The sequence below is a fragment of the Mesoplodon bidens genome, assembly GCF_964165515.1.
Source record: "Mesoplodon bidens genome assembly, chromosome: 5".
Lineage (NCBI taxonomy): Eukaryota > Metazoa > Chordata > Mammalia > Artiodactyla > Ziphiidae > Mesoplodon > Mesoplodon bidens.
Genome location: NC_138161.1, coordinates 115,696,881 through 115,715,011, shown reverse-complemented (window position 1 = coordinate 115,715,011; position 18,131 = coordinate 115,696,881). Strand labels below are relative to the sequence as shown.

The 18,131-nt window shown below is 41.8% G+C and overlaps 1 protein-coding gene across 7 annotated transcripts in view; it reads right to left on the bottom strand.

Annotated features, from left to right (window-relative positions):
* Nucleotides 1-13,381: 13,381 nt before the first annotated feature.
* Nucleotides 13,382-18,131, bottom strand: part of BTD (biotinidase) — a 48,748-nt gene continuing 43,998 nt past the window's right edge. For 6 of the 7 annotated variants that reach the window (XM_081235957.1, XM_081235959.1, XM_081235954.1 and 3 more), the window contains one exon: nt 13,382-16,974. In XM_081235957.1, coding sequence (XP_081092083.1) covers nt 15,802-16,974 — 1,173 coding nt within the window. In that variant the 3' untranslated portion in view covers nt 13,382-15,801. The remainder of the gene's footprint in view (nt 16,975-18,131) is intronic. The other variant, XR_014015994.1, reaches the window with a different exon arrangement.

Below are 18,131 nucleotides of genomic sequence, written 5' to 3'. Positions count from 1 at the left end.
GATTAGTGTTCAGTTGTAACTGGTTTTTACCTTTCTTTAGAAACTTATTGAATTTTCAATAAAGCTGTTTTACAGTTTAGATGAACCTTTCTAAATGGGCTTTTCAAATACAGTTATTCAACAAATACTTACTGCTTGCCCGCTATATACTTGGGGATGGGAATGGGCAGAAAGCGAGCCTAGAAATTGGGATCTTGTCCTCTCGGAGCTCAAATTTCATCATGGAAAGGTACGTACCTAAAAGTGGAAAGTGTGAAAGTGTAATTGAGGTAGAGATGAACTGCTAACTATGGAAGGTCAGTGAACAACAAGTTCACTCTGGGAAGGGTGATCAGAACAGGTTTCTTGGAAGAGGTGGCGTTTAGGCTGGACATTGAGGAACAGATATGATCTGAGCAGGTGGAGAAGGGGCAAATGATATCTTGGAGGAAAAGAACAAAATCAGCAGTTCTTAAAATGGTTGGTGGAGGGGAGGTGGACGGAATAGACATCAGCACTTAGCATTCCCGAGCTAAAAAAAAGCTTATTATAAACATGTACAGAGATTAGCTAGAAGTGAGAACAGGAGATATAAATAGGTGATTGGAGGAGCAGGTCAAGAAGACGTTAATAACTTTTCCAAATCATCTTATGCTGATGATAACAACAGAAGGTGCATTTACGGTGTTAGTCACGTACCAGTCATGATTGTAAGTACTTGAAATCCATATCTTAATCCACACAACTGTCCTATGAGGTAGGTCTTATTAATAGCACCATTTAACAGGTGAGGAATAAGGCAAAGAGGTGAAGTGACTTTTGCCCAATCTTGTTTGGCCAGTAATTCATGAAGCCTAGATTCACATCCAGGCAGTCATTTCCACCACTGCTGCTCAGTCACCTGATGACCTCTTAATAGGCTTTCCGGTCCTTGTTGAAATTGGCAATTTTGAAGTTGGACCATATGCTTGACTACTAAATTATGTAAGTTCAGTTTTATTATCCTAGGTCACTAGTTTTAAACAGAAATGTACCACAGCAGATGTGCTGTGCTAGGCTCTGGGCATAGAGCAGTGAAGGAAGAGCTAATGGAATGTGTCCTCGTGATGGAGCCTAAGAGAATGACATCTGCTTATGTTTCTGTTGCCGCCTCAGGTCTCGTCAAGCTAAAATACTCATCCTCACTTATGCCTTTGCAGGTTGGCTGACGGGCTCAGCTGGGTGACGCCTCAGTCTGGAGTCTGGAGTCTGGCTGGGCTTGACCGCTCATGGTGAGTTTTGCTCGATCTGCTCCATCTGTGTTCTCTGTGGATGAAGCACAAGAAGGCAAGCCTGACCCACACAGTTCACGCCTCTGTATGCATCACTGCTGCTAATACTCCAAACCTCAGTGAGATCAGGCAGTTGGCTGTGCTCGTTGGGGAAGGATAATTTGAGTTCAGTTCACAGTTCATTTAGCCCTGAAATGACGAGCCAGGCCAGCGTGTCACTGTTCTCAGTTTATCCACGGGCGTGCTTAGCAGTCTTTGCTCTCTGCCTGTTCCTTCCCTTCTTGTGGTTCCTTCTGGTGTAGGGGATTCAGATGTAAAACTGGGTAGCAAAAATGAATTTGGAATTGGAAAGCTCTTCCCTGGCAGTGTCGAACTGATTGTGTAGGTGTTTGATTTCAGTGTAGCAACATTCCCCTCTCTCGTGTCTGACTGTGACCATCCCTTCCAAATCAGGGCCTAATCTAACGGAAGACAGTAAAAGTACACGGGTGTAGAACACTCTCCCCTGTCTAGGTCATTTCCGCGCCTCACTGTCTGCAGCACTCATGTGAGTCTCCGTTTCTCTGCCTTCCTCTTTCTGTGTGATTTCTCATTTTCTTGAGGGTGGTTTACTCCTCTTGCCTTCCTGTGATTCTTATCTGTCTTCTTTCTTGATTAGGACTGAAATGCAGGCTTTATTTGAAAAGCCAGTGATTTGACCTTAAAATATTTCTTCCTCTTCGCCCTTCTCTAAACTTGAAGAAAAATTGCATTTTCGCTTTTAAGCCCTTCAGCAAACATGTTTTGAGTACACACTCTACAGCAGGCACTGTGTTAAATCCTGGAGCTACACCAGGGATGAAGTCCCTGCCCTCAGGAGGCTTCCATTTTAGTCGGGGAGAAAGACAAAAAGGATGTCAATGGTGATTATTCTGCAGAGAAAGATTTGTGAGATTTGGTCTTTGGGGGAGATCCTTGATTTAAAAAATGCCTTGCCCTTTTATGCACGAGGGGATTACACAAACAATTTTTTTTAATGGGATAACCTTTTTTAAATATATTTATTTATTTATTTATTTTGGTTGCACTGGGTCTTAGTTGCAGCAGATGGGCTCCTTAGTTGTGGCACATGGGCTCCTTAGTTGCGGCAGGCAGGCTTCTTGGTTGTGGCATGCAAACTCTTAATTGTGGCATGCACATGGGATCTAGTTCCCTGACCCGGGATCGAATCCCAGCCCCCTGCTTGGGAGCACAGAGTCTTAATCACTGCACCACCAGGGAAGTCCCTACACAAACAATTTCTGATGTGAGACACCATAAGGTTTTGCTGAGAAAGTGGAAGAATGTTGAAGCAACAAACTAATAAAAGCAGGAAAAGGATAGAGAAAGATGGTGAGTTAATCCCCAAAAGCAAACCTGAGGTTAAACTAACCCAGAGCATGTCATAGGTTAACCCAGGCATCAATTGTCATTTCAGTAGAGGGGATCTGGGTTGATTGAAGTGTTTCTCAGATGTCTCCTAGCTCTGCCATCCCTAGTCCCTGACATGTAACTTGCTTAAACCTTCAGTTAGAAATGAACATGGCACAGTGCTTGGGGTTAGGTTACCACTAAGCTCTAAAACAGGCTTTTCGGTAATGTTGGCCACCCCCCAAAAATGGGAAGTTGGTTCATTTCTGGTACCCAAAGTAACAGCAGGTGCTGTTATATTGCCTCAGACCTAGTAGAAACAAAACGCATTTTTTATGTTGACAGTAAATTTTCACTTGACATCTTACTTCTTGTGTAACCTGGTTTGAGCTCTTACCATGCCTGCCACAAAGATGGTAGGACCCAGTATACATGAGAGGAAAGCTTCTCATGGTTCTGATACTCATGGTAAGAAATGGCAAAGTCAAAGAGAATGTGAATGAAAAGAATTCAAGGTAAAGGGCCTTCTTGAGAAGAGCTTTGTCTCTCCTCACATCTAGGTGGCCATAAGTGTGTAGGGGCTTGGGAAGAAAGGCCATTGGTTGCCTGCAGTACTAGGTGACTAGTAGAAATAGGACCTAAGACATTGCAAATGGTCCAAAAGCTTTTTCCAAGTGATGTCAGTGAAAATGGCAGAGCAAGGACCACTGAGTCTTGATAAGATCTTTGACCTTTGTGGCGTTTCAATTTGCTCAAGTTGCATTCCTCATTCCAGCTCTGCAGGAGCCTCAACAACTAAGCCCACATTCTTGGTGCAGACAAGCAGCCACCAAAAGAAGCAAAACAAAACTAGAGCTCTGTTAAAGCCTCATTCCCAAGAATTGTCATTATTTTGCCTGTCTGATGGTTCCCTGGAAGATCCCACTTACCACACTGTCTGTAGTTGAGCTAACTCAAAGTTGACCCAGTGTGAGTTATTCTCCCTGGAGAGGTATTTGTTGAAAACAATTACAGGAAAGAGTTTTGGGTTTGTTTTTTTTTAATTGAAATGTAGTTGATTTACAATGTCATGTTAGTTTCAGGTATACGGCAAGGTGATCAGTTATATATATATATTTCAGATTCTTTTCCCTTATAGGTTATTACAAAATACTGAGTATAGTTCCCTGTGCTATATAGTAGTAGGTCCTCATTGGTTATCTATTTTATATATAGTAGTTCATATATGTTAATCCCAAACTCCTGATTTATCCTTCCCCTCCCCTTTCCCCTTTGGTCACCATAAGTTTGTTTTCTGTGTCTGTGGGTCTATTTCTGTTTTGTAGATAAGTTCATTTGTGTTATATTTTAGATTCCACATTTAAGTGATATCATGATATTTGTCTTTGTCTGGCTTACTTCACTTACTGTGATAATCTCTAGGTCCATCCGTTGCTGCAAATAGCATTATTTCATTCTTTTTTATGGCTGAATAATATTCCATTGTGTGTGTGTGTGTGTGTGTGTGTACACCATATCTTCTTTATTCATTCATCTGTCGATGGACATTTACATTGCTTCCATGTCTTGGCTATTGTGAATAGTGCTGCTATGAACATTGGGGTGTATGTATCTTTTCAAATTATGGTTTTCTCCGGATATATGCCCAGGAGTGGGATTGCAGGATCGTGTGGTAGCTCTATTTTTAGTTTTTTAAGGAACCTCCATACTGTTCTCCATAGTGGCTGCACCAATTTACATTCCCACCAACACTGCAGGAGGGTTCCTTTTCCTCCACACCCTCTCCAGCATTTATTGTTTGTAGACTTTTTAATGATGGCCACTCTGTGTGTGAGTTTTGATTTGCAGTTCTCTAATAATTAGCGATGTTGAATATCTTTTCATGTGCCTGTTGGCCATCTGTATGTCTTTAGAGAAATGTCTGTTTAGATCTGCGCATTTTTTGATTGGGTTGTTTTTTTGATATTGAGCTATACGAGCTGTTTGTATATTTTGGAGATTAATCCCTTGTTGGTCACATTGTTCGCAAATATTTTCTCCCAGTCCATAGATTGTCTTTTCATTTTGTTTATGGTTTCCTTTGCTGTGCAAAAGCTTTTAAGTTTCATTAGGTCCCATTTGTTTATTTTTGTTTTTATTCCCATTACTCCAGGTGATGGATCCAAAAAGATCTTGCTGTGATTTATGTCAAAGAGTGTTCTGCCTATGTTTTCCTCTAGGAGTTTTATAGTATCCGGTCTTACATTTAGGTCTTTAATCCATTTTGAGTTTATTTTTGTTTATGGTGTTAGAGAATGTTCTAATTTCATTCTTTTACATGTAGCTCTCCAGTTTTCCCAGCACCAGGCAAGAGTTTTAATGTTGCACTTGTCTTAGGAGGTGGATAAGAGCTGAGGCAAGCAACAGACAACCAAAAGGCTTAAAAGGAAAAGCTAGGGGAATAGATATCCATAGGACATGGTTCTAGGAATTCTAGAATGCCCCACATACGTGGAGTTGTGTGCATGCTTGTGGAAGACCCAAGGCTACCCGAAATTCTTGCCTGTGCCTAATTTTGAGGCTCTGCACAAACAGGAAGTGAAAGCCAATTTTCAACTGCCAGGCTGTGTTCTAAAGATGTGCCCTTACGTACACAGCCCCTTGGCAAAGACCAGGGAATTCTTTTGGTCCCAGATGTTTAAGAAAATCTCTGTCCAATTGTTAGCTGACAGCTAAGCTAAATGAGTAGAGACTTCATTGGCCACACATGGCAAACGATACAGACTTTACAGAACATGTTCAGAAAAGTCACTGAACCACTATAACAAGCAGCAATAACCCAGGGGAGGTAGATGAATCTGATTTCCAGAATTGCTATGTTATATTATTTTAAAAGTCCAGTTTTCAACAAAAGATTGAGATATGCAGAGAAACAATGTATGGCCCATACACAGGAAAAACAATCAATAGAAACTATCCTTGAAGAAGCTGAGACATTGGGTTTACTACACAAAGAATGTAAATCATTTATTTTATTTTTTTAAATTTATTTATTTAATTTATTTTATTTTATTCACTTTATTTTTGGCCGCATTGGGTCTTCGTTGCTGCGTGCGGGCTTTCTCTAGTTGTGGCGAGCAGGGGCTACTCTTTGTTGTGGTGCGAGGGCTTCTCATTGCGGTGGCTTCTCGTTGCGGAGCATGGGCTCTAGGCGTGCAGGCTTCAGTAGATGTGGCACACAGGCTCAGTAGTTGTGGCTCATGGGCTCTAGAGCGCAGGCTCAGTAGTTGTGGTGCACAGGCCTAGTTGCTCCACGGCATGTGGGATCTTCCCGGACCAGGGATCGAACCCGTGTCCCCTGCATTGGCAGGCGGATTGTTAACCACTGCACCACCAGGGAAGCCCATAAATCATTTATTTTAAACATGTTCAAGGGGCTAACAGAAACCATGTCTAAAGAATTAAGAGAAAGTTTTCTTTTAAATGCTTCACCAAATAGAGAATTTCGATAAATATATAGAGATAATATTTTTAAAAGCAAATGGAGATTCTGTATTTGGAAATTATAGTAACTGGAATAGAGGGCCTCAGTGTTAGATTTGAGTAGGCAGAAGAATCAGTGAGCTTGAAGATAGGTTAGTTCCTAGTCTTGAGGAACAGGGGGAAAAATGAAAAGTGATCATAGCCTCAGAGACCTGTGAGATCCCAATAAACATAGCAACATACACACAAGGGAAGTCCCAGAAGGAGAAGAGAAAGAAAAGGAGGCAGAAAGAATATTTGAAGAAATAATGGCTGAAAACTTAATTTCAAAAACGTTAATCTACAAACTCAAAAAGCTCAAAGAACTCCACGTAGAATATAAACTCAAAGAGATCCAGGCTACACACATTATAATCAAACTATCAAAAGACAAAACAAGACTCTTCAAAGCAGAAAGAGAGAAGCAATTCATCATGTAAAAGAAATCTTACTAATAAGAGTAACAGCTGGTTTCTCATCAGAGTCAAGGGAGTCAGAAGGCAGGGGCATGGCGCTCAAGGCGCTGAAAGACAAACACTGTCAGTCAAGCACTCTATATCCAGCACAACTGTCTTTCAAAAATGACAGACAAATTAAGATAGTCTATTTATTATTACCTATTTGTTATTTAAAAAACAGTAAATATAACAGCTAAGTAAATTTAAAGACAGTACAAATCTATTTTTTGTAAATCTTTATTTCTCTTATCTGATTTAAAAGTCAACTACATAAAGCTATAACTATAAATCTGTGTTGATGGGCACACAATGTATGAAAATGTAATTTGTGACAATAACAACACAAAGAAACAGGGGAAACGGAGCTAACTCCTGTAGAAAAAGGTTTTGTATAGTACAGGCATACCTTGTTTTATTGGGCTTCACTTTATTGCACTTCACAGATAATGCATTTTTTTTACAAATTAAAGGTTTGTAGCAATGCTGAACTTCTCTAGCAACGTATGCTCACTTCATATCTGTCACGTTTTGGTAATTGTTGCAATATTTGGAATTTTATTCTTACTATATTTGTTACAGTGATGTGTGATCCGTGATCTGTGATGTTCCTATTGTGATTATTTGGGGGTGTCACGAACCACACTCATATAAGATGGCGAATTTAGTACATGTGTGTGTTCTGACTGCTCCACCAATCAGCCATTTGTTTCCTCATCTCTCTCCCTCTCCTCAGACCTCCCTCTTCCCTGAGACACAACAATATTGAAATTAGGCCTATTAATAACCCTATAATGGCCTCTAAGTACTTTAAGTGAAGAGTCTCACGTCTCTCACTTTAAATCAAAAGCTAGAAATGGTTAAGCTTAGTGAGGAAAGCATGTCAAAAGCCCAGATAGGCCAACAGCTAGGCCCAGTGCACCAAACAGTTAGCCACATTGTGAATGAATGCAAAGGAAAAGTTCATGAAGGAAATTGAAAGTGCTACTCCAGTGAACACATGAATGATAAGAAAGCAAAACAGCCTTATTGCTGATATGGAGAAAGTTTTAGTGGTCTGGATAGAAGATCAAACCAACCACCACATTCCCTTAAACCAGAGCCTAATCCAGAGCAAGACCTTAACTCTCTTCAATTCTATGAAGGCTGAGAGAGGTGAGGAAACTGCAGAAGAAAAGTGTGAAGCTTAGCAGAGGTTGGTTCATGAGGTTTAAGGCAAGAAGCCATCTCCATAACATGAAAGTGCAAGGTGAAGCAGTGAGTGCTGATGACGAAGCTGCAGCAAGTTATCCAGAAGATGCAGCTAAGATCATTAATGAAGGGGTAACCACATTAAACAACAGATTTTCAATGTACATGGACTGCCTTCTATTGGAAGAAGATGCCATCTAGGACTTTCATAGCTAGAGAGGAGAAATCAATGCCTGGCTTCAAAGCTTCAAAGGATAGGCTGACTCTCTTGTTATGGGCTAACATTGCAGTTAACAATGCAGCTAACATCGAAGCCAATACTCGGATTCTGAAAATCCTGGGACCTTTAAGAATTACGCTACCTACTCTGCCTGTCCTCCATAACAGCAAAGCCTGGATGACAGCACATCTGTTGATAACATGGCTTACTGAATATTTTAAGCCCACTATTGAGACCTGTTGCTCAGAAAATAAGATTCCTTTCAAGACGACTGCTGATGCACCTGGTCACCCAAGAGCTCTGAGGGAGATGCACAATGAGATGCATGTTGTTTCCATACTTGCCAACACAACATCCATTCTGCGGTCTATGGATGAAGGAGTAATATTGACTTTCAAGCCTTATTATGTAAGAAATACATTTCCTAAGGCTATAGCTGCCATAGAGAGTGATCCCTCTGATGGATCTGGGCAAAGTCAACTGAAAACCTTCTGGAAAGGATTCACCATTCTAGATGCCATGACAGACATTCGTGATTCATGGGAAGAGGTCAAAATATCAACATAAACAGGAGTTGGGAAGAAGTTGATTCCAACCATCACAGATGACTGTGAGGGTAGAGGAAACAACTGTAGATGTGGTGGAAACAGCAAGAGAACTAGAATTAGATGTAGAGCCTGAAGATGTGAATTGCTACAATCTCATGATAAAAGTTTAACGGATGAGGAGTTGCTGCTTATGGATGAACAAAGAGTGGGTTCTTGAGATGGAATCTACTCCTGGTGAACATGCTGTGAAGATGGTTGAAATGACAAAGGTTTAGAATATTACATAAACTTAATTGATAAAGCAGTGGCAGGCTTTGAGAGGACTGACTCCAATTTTGAAAGGTCTACTGTGGGTAAAATGCTATCAAACAGCACTGCATGCTACAGAGAAATCGTTCATGAATGAAGAGTCAATTGATGGGGCAGACTGCATTGTTGTCTTATTTTAAGAAACTGCCAGTCACCCCTGCCCTCAGCACCACCACCCTGATCAGTCAGCAGCCATCAACACTGAGGCGAGACCCTCCACCAACAAAAAGATTACAACTCACTGAAAGCTCAGATGATGGTTAGCATTTTTCAGCAATAAAATGTTTTTTAATTAGGGCATGTACAGTTTTTTAGAGATAATGCTATTGCACACCTAGTAGACTACAGTATATTGTAAACATAACTTTTATATTCACTGGGAAACCAAAAAAAATTTGTGTAACTCACTTTGTGATATTTGCTTTACTGCAGTGGTCTGGAACTGAACCTGCAGTATCTTCAAGCTGTATCTGTATTGAAATTTAGCTTTATTAATATGAACTAAATTGTTGTAAGTTAACATGTTAGTTGGAATACCCAGGACAAACACTAAGAAGATAACTATAAATTATAAAAGAAATGACAAGAGAATTAAAATGGTACACTAGAAAATATCTAACACAAAAGAAGGCAGTGATGGAGGCCTAGAGAAACAAAAAAGAACAGATACAAAACAAATCGCAAAATGGCAGGTGTAAAATCTACATTATCGGTAATACATTGAATGTAAATAGATTAAACTCTAATTATAAGGCAGAGAGTAACAGAATGAATATAAAACATCCAATTATATACTGTCTATAAAACATGTGCTTTAGATTCAAAGACACAAATAAGTTGAAAGAGGATGAAGAGAAATACCATGGCAACAGCATCCAAAAGAGAGCTGTAATGGCTGTACTACTAAATAAATGAGAAATATTTTGAGATTAATGAAAGCAAAAGTATAACATTCCATTTCACTGCAGTGAAAGCAGTGCTTAGAAGGAAATTAAGCTGTAAACACAGTAAAAAGGAAGAAAGGTCTCAAGTCTATAACCTTCCAGTTTAAGAAACTAGACAAAAGAAGTGCAGACTAAAATCCAAAGCAGGCAGAAGAAAACAACAGAAATTAGAGCAGAAATAAATGAAGTAGGGATTCAAAAAAAAATAGAGAAAAATCAACAAAACAAAATTCATTTACAAAAATCAACAAAATTGACAAACTTGTAGCTAGAATGACCAAGAAAAGAAGACGACTGAAAATCAGGAATGAAGGGGGGGAATTCTACTAACCTCACAGAAATAAAAAATTTACTAGAGTACTATGAATAATTACATACCAACAGATCTGCTAACCCAGATGAAGTGAACAAATTCCTAGAAAGATAAACTATCAAAACTGTTTCAAGAAGAAATAGAAAATATGAGTAGGCCTATAACATGTAAAGACATTGAATTTGTAATAAAAAAAACTCCCCAGAAAAAAAAGCTCAGGACCAGGTGACTTCACTGGTGGATTCTACAAAACATTTGAAGAATTAACACCAGTCTTTCACAAACTCTTAAAAAACTGAAGAGGGGGGAAACACTTCCCAACTCGCTCTGTGAAGTATTAACCTCATACCAAAACCAGACAAAGGCATCTCAAGAAAAGAACACTACAGACCCAATATCCTTTATGAATATAGATGCAAAAATTATCAACAAAATAATATTGAACCAAATCTATCAACATCTAGAAAGTCTTATACACCATGAATATCCCTTATGAATACAGATGCAAAAGTCATCAAAAAAATACTATCAACCCAAATCTATCAATGCTTAAAAAGTATTGTATACCATGACCAAGTGGGATTTATCCCAGGAATGCAAGATATTTTCAACATATAAAAATAAGCCAATGTTAAAATAAATAAATAAGCCAATGTAATACACTGTATAGTAAAGGGGGTAAACACTTGATTATCACTGTTAATGGAGAAAAAGAATTTGAAACCCTTTCATGATAAAAACACTAAACAGTAGGAGTAGAAGGACTCTTCATCTATGAAAAGCCCACAGCTAACATCATACTTAATGATGAACGACTGAAAGCTTTTCTCCCCTAAGATCAGAAATGAGGGAAGGATGTCCACTGTCACCACATCTACTCAACACTGTACTAGAGGTTCTAGCCAGAACAATTAGGAAGGGGGGGGAAAATGGCATTCATATAAAAAGAAGTTAATCTATTTGTAGATGACATGATCTGGTGTATAGAAAATCCTAAAAACTCCACCAGTACATTATTAGTGCTGATAAGTTCAGCAAGTTTACTGGACACAAGATCAAAATAAAAAACTAACTCTATTTTTATATACTTGCAATTAACAATCCAAAAATGAAATTAAGAAAACAATTCCATTTATAATAGCATCCAAAAAATACGTGGGAATAAAAATAAAAGGAGTATAAAAATTTGTACACTAAAAATGACAAAACTAAATGGGAAGACATCCTGTGTTCATGAACTGGAAGATTTAATATTATTAAAATGGCACTCCCCAAATTAATCTCCAGATTTAATGCAATACCTATCAAAATTCCACTGATTTTTTTTTTTTTTTAATAGTGTTTATTTTTACTTGTTGACAGTTTGCTTTATTTATTTATTTATTTTTGGCTGTGTTGGGTCTTCGTTTCTGTGCGAGGGCTTTCTCTAGTTGTGGAGAGTGGGGGCCACTCTTCATCGCAGTGCGCAGGCCTCTCACTATCGCGGCCTCTCTTGTTGCGGAGCACAGGCTCCAGACGCGCAGGCTCAGTAATTTTGGCTCACGGGCCCAGTTGCTCCGCGGCATGTGGGATCTTCCCAGACCAGGGCACGAACCCGTGTCCCCTGCATCGGCAGGCAGACTCTCAACCACTGCGCCACCAGGGAAGCCCTCCACTGATTTTTTTGACAGAAATTGACCAGGTGACCCTAAAAAGGTCATATGGAACTGCAAAGGACCCAAAATAGCCAAAACAATTTTGATAAAGAACAGAGAGGACTCAACACTTCCCAATTGAAAAACTTACTACAATGCTACTGTAATAAGGACAAGTGTGGTACTTGCTTTAGGACAGACATACAGATCAATGGAATAAAACTGAGTCTAGAAATAAACCTGTATATTTATGGTTAATAGATTTCAATAAGGGCACCAAAACAATACAATGGGGAAAGAATAATGTCTTTCAACAAACGGCACTGGGACACCTAGATGCTCACTTGCAAAAGAAGGAATTTGCACCCCTATCTCACAACACATAGAAAAATTAACTTCAGTGGATCGTAGATCTAAGCATAAGAGCTCAAACAATAAAACTCTTAGGGGAAAACATAGCTGTAAGCCTATGACCTTTAATTAGGTATGACACCTAAAGCACAGCCAACCAAAGAAAGAAGATAAATTCAACTTCATCTTAAAATTTAAAATTTCATCACAAAATTAAAAACTTCTGTATACCAAAAAATGGTATCAAAAAGTGAAAAGACAACCAACAAATGGAGAAGACATTTGCAGATCACTTATCTGATAAGAGTCTAATATCCAAAATAGACAAAGAACTCTTACAACTAAATAATAAAAAGACAATCGTAAGATTTTAATAATTTCTTCAAAGAAGATATTTGGGTGGCCAATAAGCACTTGGAAAGATGTTCAGCATTATTAGCAACTAGGTCAATGAAATCACGACCACGATGAGACACCACAACCACTGAGATGGCTGTGATTTTAACAAACAGACAATAACAAGCATTAGCAAGGATGTGGAGAAATTTGAATTCTTACACATTGCTAATAGGGATGCAAAATGATGCAGCCCCTTTGGAAAACAGTCTGACAGTTCCTCAAATAATTAAATATTGACTGGTATGACCCAGCAATTACACTTCTAGATATATACCCAAGGAATTGAAAAACATATATTCACATATAAACTTGTACATGAATATTCATGGCAGCATTATTCCTAATAGCCAAAAAGGGGAAACAACGCAATGTCCACTAACTTAATGGATAAACAAATGTGGTATATCTATACAGTGAAATACTATTCAACCATAAGAAGGGAGAACTTACACATACTACACAAGGATAAACCTTGAAAACATTACACTGAGTGGAAGAAGGCAGGAACCAAAGGCCACATATTGTATGATTCCATTTATATAAAATGTTCAGAATGGGCAAATCCATCGAGATAGAAAGTATATTAGTAGTTGCCATGGGATGGGGGGAGGGAGAATGGACATGACTGCTCGTGGGTACAGGGTTTCTTTTGGGGGTGAGGGCACTGAGCCGGCTGCCTGTGGGTCAGCACTGGCCCAGGTGGGTTTCCCTCAGCAGGGCTGTGGGCAGGCCCTCCTCTCGAGAGGCCATGGTGGGCACTGGGGCGGACAGGCTGCCAGCAGGCCGTGGCTTTACCTTCTCTAAGAACAGGACTTTTTAAGCCCATCGTTGTCTCTCACTCCCTCTGCACAGAAGACCACAGAGAGGTGCAGCTGCACCCCCATGAGAAACCACATGGACAGCCGCTTCCCCCAGGCCTCATTCCACCAAAAATACACTGGGTGTCTGCCCCTGTGTTATGGTCAAGATCACCATCTGCTTCCTGAGTTTCAGGATCACGGCTGACAGAAGCGTATCACAACCGTGAGTCATACGTGCCTTTTTTTTTTCCCTGAAAATGATTTATTTTACTCATTTCCCCCCTACTCTCCACTTTGTTCTGCCATCTGGCAACTACTTTTTATCATAAAAATCATAATTTCTTGTCCCCCTTATTTCTACTTCATGAGCAGTTCGTTAGTTCTAAATTGTCAGTAGATAGTAACTTGGGGAAAGTTCTCAGTACTCTGCTCAGAAGAGCAAAATGTGCTTCCAGCAGGTGCTTCAAAAATGTTTGCTGGGTGAAGTAGCTCCACCAAGTCTGTATTCAGGCCTGGCCTCTGTCTCTCTCTGGATGATTTGAATCATCTTGGCAGGAAGCAACAATATGCATTTCTGAGATGATTTGTTTCCCTGGAGCAGGGGCGGCCACATCCGGAGCCGTGTGCCCCCTGCAGCTCGCCCCTCCCGGGTCTGCGCCAGCATCTGGTGGGAGAGGTCCCCGTCCCGTTCCGGGGGGACCTCCTGGGTTTCCTCAGGAATCCCGAGCTGTTCCTGCAAATTCCCTGAAGGCCGGCTTGACTCATTCTAGGCCTTTGCAAGCGGGCAGTGAGTCAGTGGGTCTTTGCTTCTTTCCCACATGGATGATTCAATACACATCCCACAAATGAGAAAACTGGGGCACAGCAAGGTTCAAATAAATAGTCGAGGTCTACGTAGTGAAGAGTAAACAGGGAGGCCAAGAAAGTAAAGCTGGTCAGTCTGACCCTAGGATCTATGCTCTTTAGTATCCTGCCTAAAAGCCAGGAAGGGGTCTGGAAAGCCACACTGTGGGGGGGGGGGGGGAATGGGGAAAGAATTTCATTTTTTACTTCATGTAATTACGTATAGATATATGCACATACTGTTTTTAAAAACCTAATTTATAAAGGAGATGAAACTAAATATAGCCACACATTGAAGAGGCAAATCACAGAAAGCTAACTATCCATTTTCTTTAAAAGCTACAGATTTTCCACCTTAAAAATGATCTGAAACAGTTACTAGGCATAGTCAAAGTGACTTTGAAATGTTGGATACAAATAATACAGACCAGTGGCCTAAAGAATGTCTTCACACACTGAACATGATTTTGCACGTGCAGTTCATATTTTGGGAGGTCCTCACTCTGTCCCTGGTGGGCTTTCCAAAGACACCTGTTGAGTGACTGAATAAAGACTAAGTGGGCCAAACCCCACACCATTCCTGCAACCCGTCTGCAAAGAGAAGGCCCTGCCAGCGGACTGGGAATGAATTCCCAGCATTGTTCCTCCCTGCACAGTTGGGCAGCCGGAAGGCTCTTGCCCAGAGCTAGCGTGATTTATTAAGGTGTCTGGAATCCCTGGATGAGACACGCTGTGCACAAAAACCCTATGACTCATCTGTTCCCATCGCTGCCCTCTCTCCAGCACTTTTTTCCAGCCTCTCTCTCCAGGGCACTGCACTCCTTCTTTCCAGTTATTCTAAGTCCTGCCTGACACATTCCGATCACTCACAGAAAGGCAGATGTGAGAAAAGCTTCCCTTCTATTTTTAAAAGCTGCCTCAGGATCCACATTGCTAATGCTGCTGGTGGCTCTGGCACGATCAGTCCAGGGGGATGAATTCTGGCCAACCAGAATGGAAAAGTCCCCATGGCAGCCATTTCTAACACGGCTTTTGCTTTGAGAGTTTGTTTCTTACCCTAGAAAATGTTTGAGGCTTCTGAAATACCTGTATATCCTGGGTGTCACTTGATCAACAGCAAGAACACACACGAGGGCTTCCCTGGTGGCGCAGTAGTTGAGAGTCCGCCTGCCGATGCAGGGGACACGGGTTCGTGCCCTGGTCCGGGAAGATCCCACATGCTGTGGAGCGGCTGGGCCTATGAGCCATGGCCGCTGAGCCTGCACTTCCGGAGCCTGTGCTCCACAACGGGAGAGGCCACAACGATGAAAGGCCCACGTACTGCAAAAAAAAAAAACAAACACACACACACACACAAAACCTGCTGTTTTGTAGACATGTAAAATACAAACTGACATACATTTTTGTTTGCGCTCTTAAAACAATTGTGTAATGGAAGATCTGCTGAAGGAAGACGTGGCTTGAATAATAGAAATGTGAGTAGAAAATACCAGAAAATGTCTCACGAATTTTCACTTAAGAGGAAAAGACACTGGCGAAATCTGTCTCCCTACCTCTTCCCGTGGCTCCCAGGATGGGCTCTGGGGCGAAGAAGTGGTCCCGGTGCTGTGAGCTTTGGCCTGTGCCAGTGCAGGGGAAGCCCACCCCACACCCCCTAGTCCTTCTCATACAACCGCCCGTAGAGAGCTCCCGTCACCAGGCCAGAGGACAGTCTGCTCTTCCTCAGGAAATAATGATCATTCTCCCAGCCCAGCTCGTCAGGGGTTTCCAGGGTCATCCCTGAGGTCAGAAGCACTGGAAAGATATAGGAGGTACTGAAGTTCCCCCACAGGTGAAACTCAAATATCCCCGCAGCCTCTGTGACCTCCTGCCCACAGGTTTCAAAGCCAAGACCGCCACACTTGACCAGGGCACAGACTTGAACGTAGTAAGTGCCGTGCACAGTGTGAAGGCCATCAAAGACCCCCAGGGCATACAGTTCCTTGGACAGAGTGGGCCTCTGGTAAAGCAAATGACAGCAAAGGCTATTTGCACAGACTCGGAGGTAGCCTTCCTTGCCCCACACGGGAACCAGGGTGAAATTGTCATACATCATTTCAGAGTTAAATGTGGGAGGGGCATTCGTGTTCCATTTGGGGGCTCCGTCACAGTGGACCTCCTGAGCATCCTTCTCAGAGTATGGATCCCCTGCCAAGATTTTTAAAAACTTACTATGGGATGGGTCCATTTTCCCCGTGGCATTCCCTGTGCCAATGAGACCCTGTGGATTTTTGGCTACCTGGGCAATTATAAGGTGACCTTCGGGGCTTTCCATGTCATGGTGCCAAAAGGACTTCAGAGGGGTGTGTATGCCACTTCCCGTCATCCCCAGAGATGGATGATGGATGTTCGCAGCCAGAAAGTTGACGCCAAAGGTGATGGCAAAACCTCTCTGAATCTGAATGGCCGCCAAGAGTGGGAGCTGGTTCATCCAGGCGGTCGGATACACTACATGCTTCACCTCCGAGTCTCTGAGGAGCCTGACAGCAGGGTCGAAGAACAATATGTCAAAGCAAGTGAAGATGCCAAACTTGCCAGCAAAGGGGGTATCAAAGGTGATGTGATCCACTTCCAGGGGGGTATTGAACGCTGCTTCAAAGTAGAGGTTTTGTTTGCGGTAGCTGTCAACCAGGGTTCCATTACTGCTGAACACCACGTTCGTGTTATACTGGTATCTGCCATCATTTGGGCACCCTGGGTCACTGCTATGACAAGGCTGCTTTGTCCCAAGATTGGCCACCAGGAACATCTCTCCCTTGACAGCCATACAACTCAGGCGCTGGAGGACCTAGAGGGAAAAAAAAAAGTGTAAATAAAGGAAATTTTTAAACCCTGCCTTTTTCTTACAATTTTAAAATAGTACCTGTATTGTATCGATAATATATAAATAGCTATCATAAATCAATAAGAAAAAAGTAACCACTACTGAAAGCGTGCAAAGGATATGAACAGGTAGTTCATAGATGAACAAATACAAATGGCCAACAAACATTGACAAGATGCTCAGTCTCATTAGTAGTAAGGAGATACAAATTAAAATGATAATGAGATATCATTTTTCACCTCTATAAGATTGGCAAAAATTAAAAAGACTATTCTATCTTGCATTGACCAAAGGATGGGCAAACAGGCACTCATGCACTATTACTGGGGATGCAAAGTGCAATCAAAATCTTTTAAAGGGAAAACTTGGTGCTCTTTAAAAAATAATTTTTAAAAGTGCTTATCTTGCGGGGGGGGCTCCAATCAATATGGTGGAGCAGAAGGACAGGGAGCTTACCTCCTCCCACAAATACATAAAAAATACATCTACATCTGGAACAATTCTCACAAAATACCTACTGAACCCTGGCAGAATATCTCCAACACCCAAAATCGCAAGAAGGATCGCCACACAACTGGGTAGAGCGAAAGAAAAAAAGGGAATTGGGACGGGACTTGTGCCCCTGGGAGGTAGTTGTGAAAGAGAAAAGGTTCCCACACTCTGGGAAGCCCCTTCACTGGAGAGGAGGATCAGCCAGGCCACTGCCCTGCGCTCCTCAGCCTGAGACGCGCATCCACTGGTACGTGCTGGGGCTGGGTGCTGAAACTCGGGCTTCAGAGGACAGACCTGGGGAGAGCACTGCGGTTGGCTGCAGAGACAGCCTGAAGGGGCTGGGGTGTGGTACGGGCTGCAACCAGCGGTATACATGGAGGAAGCCCGGGCCCTCCATAGAAGCGAAGAACCTTTGTTAAGAGCGTGGAAGGGAGGGGCGAGCCTGCCATAGTAGCCTCACTTTCGGCATGCTCGTGGCAGGTGTGCGCCGCCATTGAAACCCCATTGTCAACACGCATGTCAGCAAAGCGAGGGGTGGGGCCCACCACAGCAGCCTCTTTCTCCGTGCGCTCCTCTACGAGCTCTGGGAGCGCGCTAGTGGGTTGCCCACCTGAAGAGGCGGGGCTGAA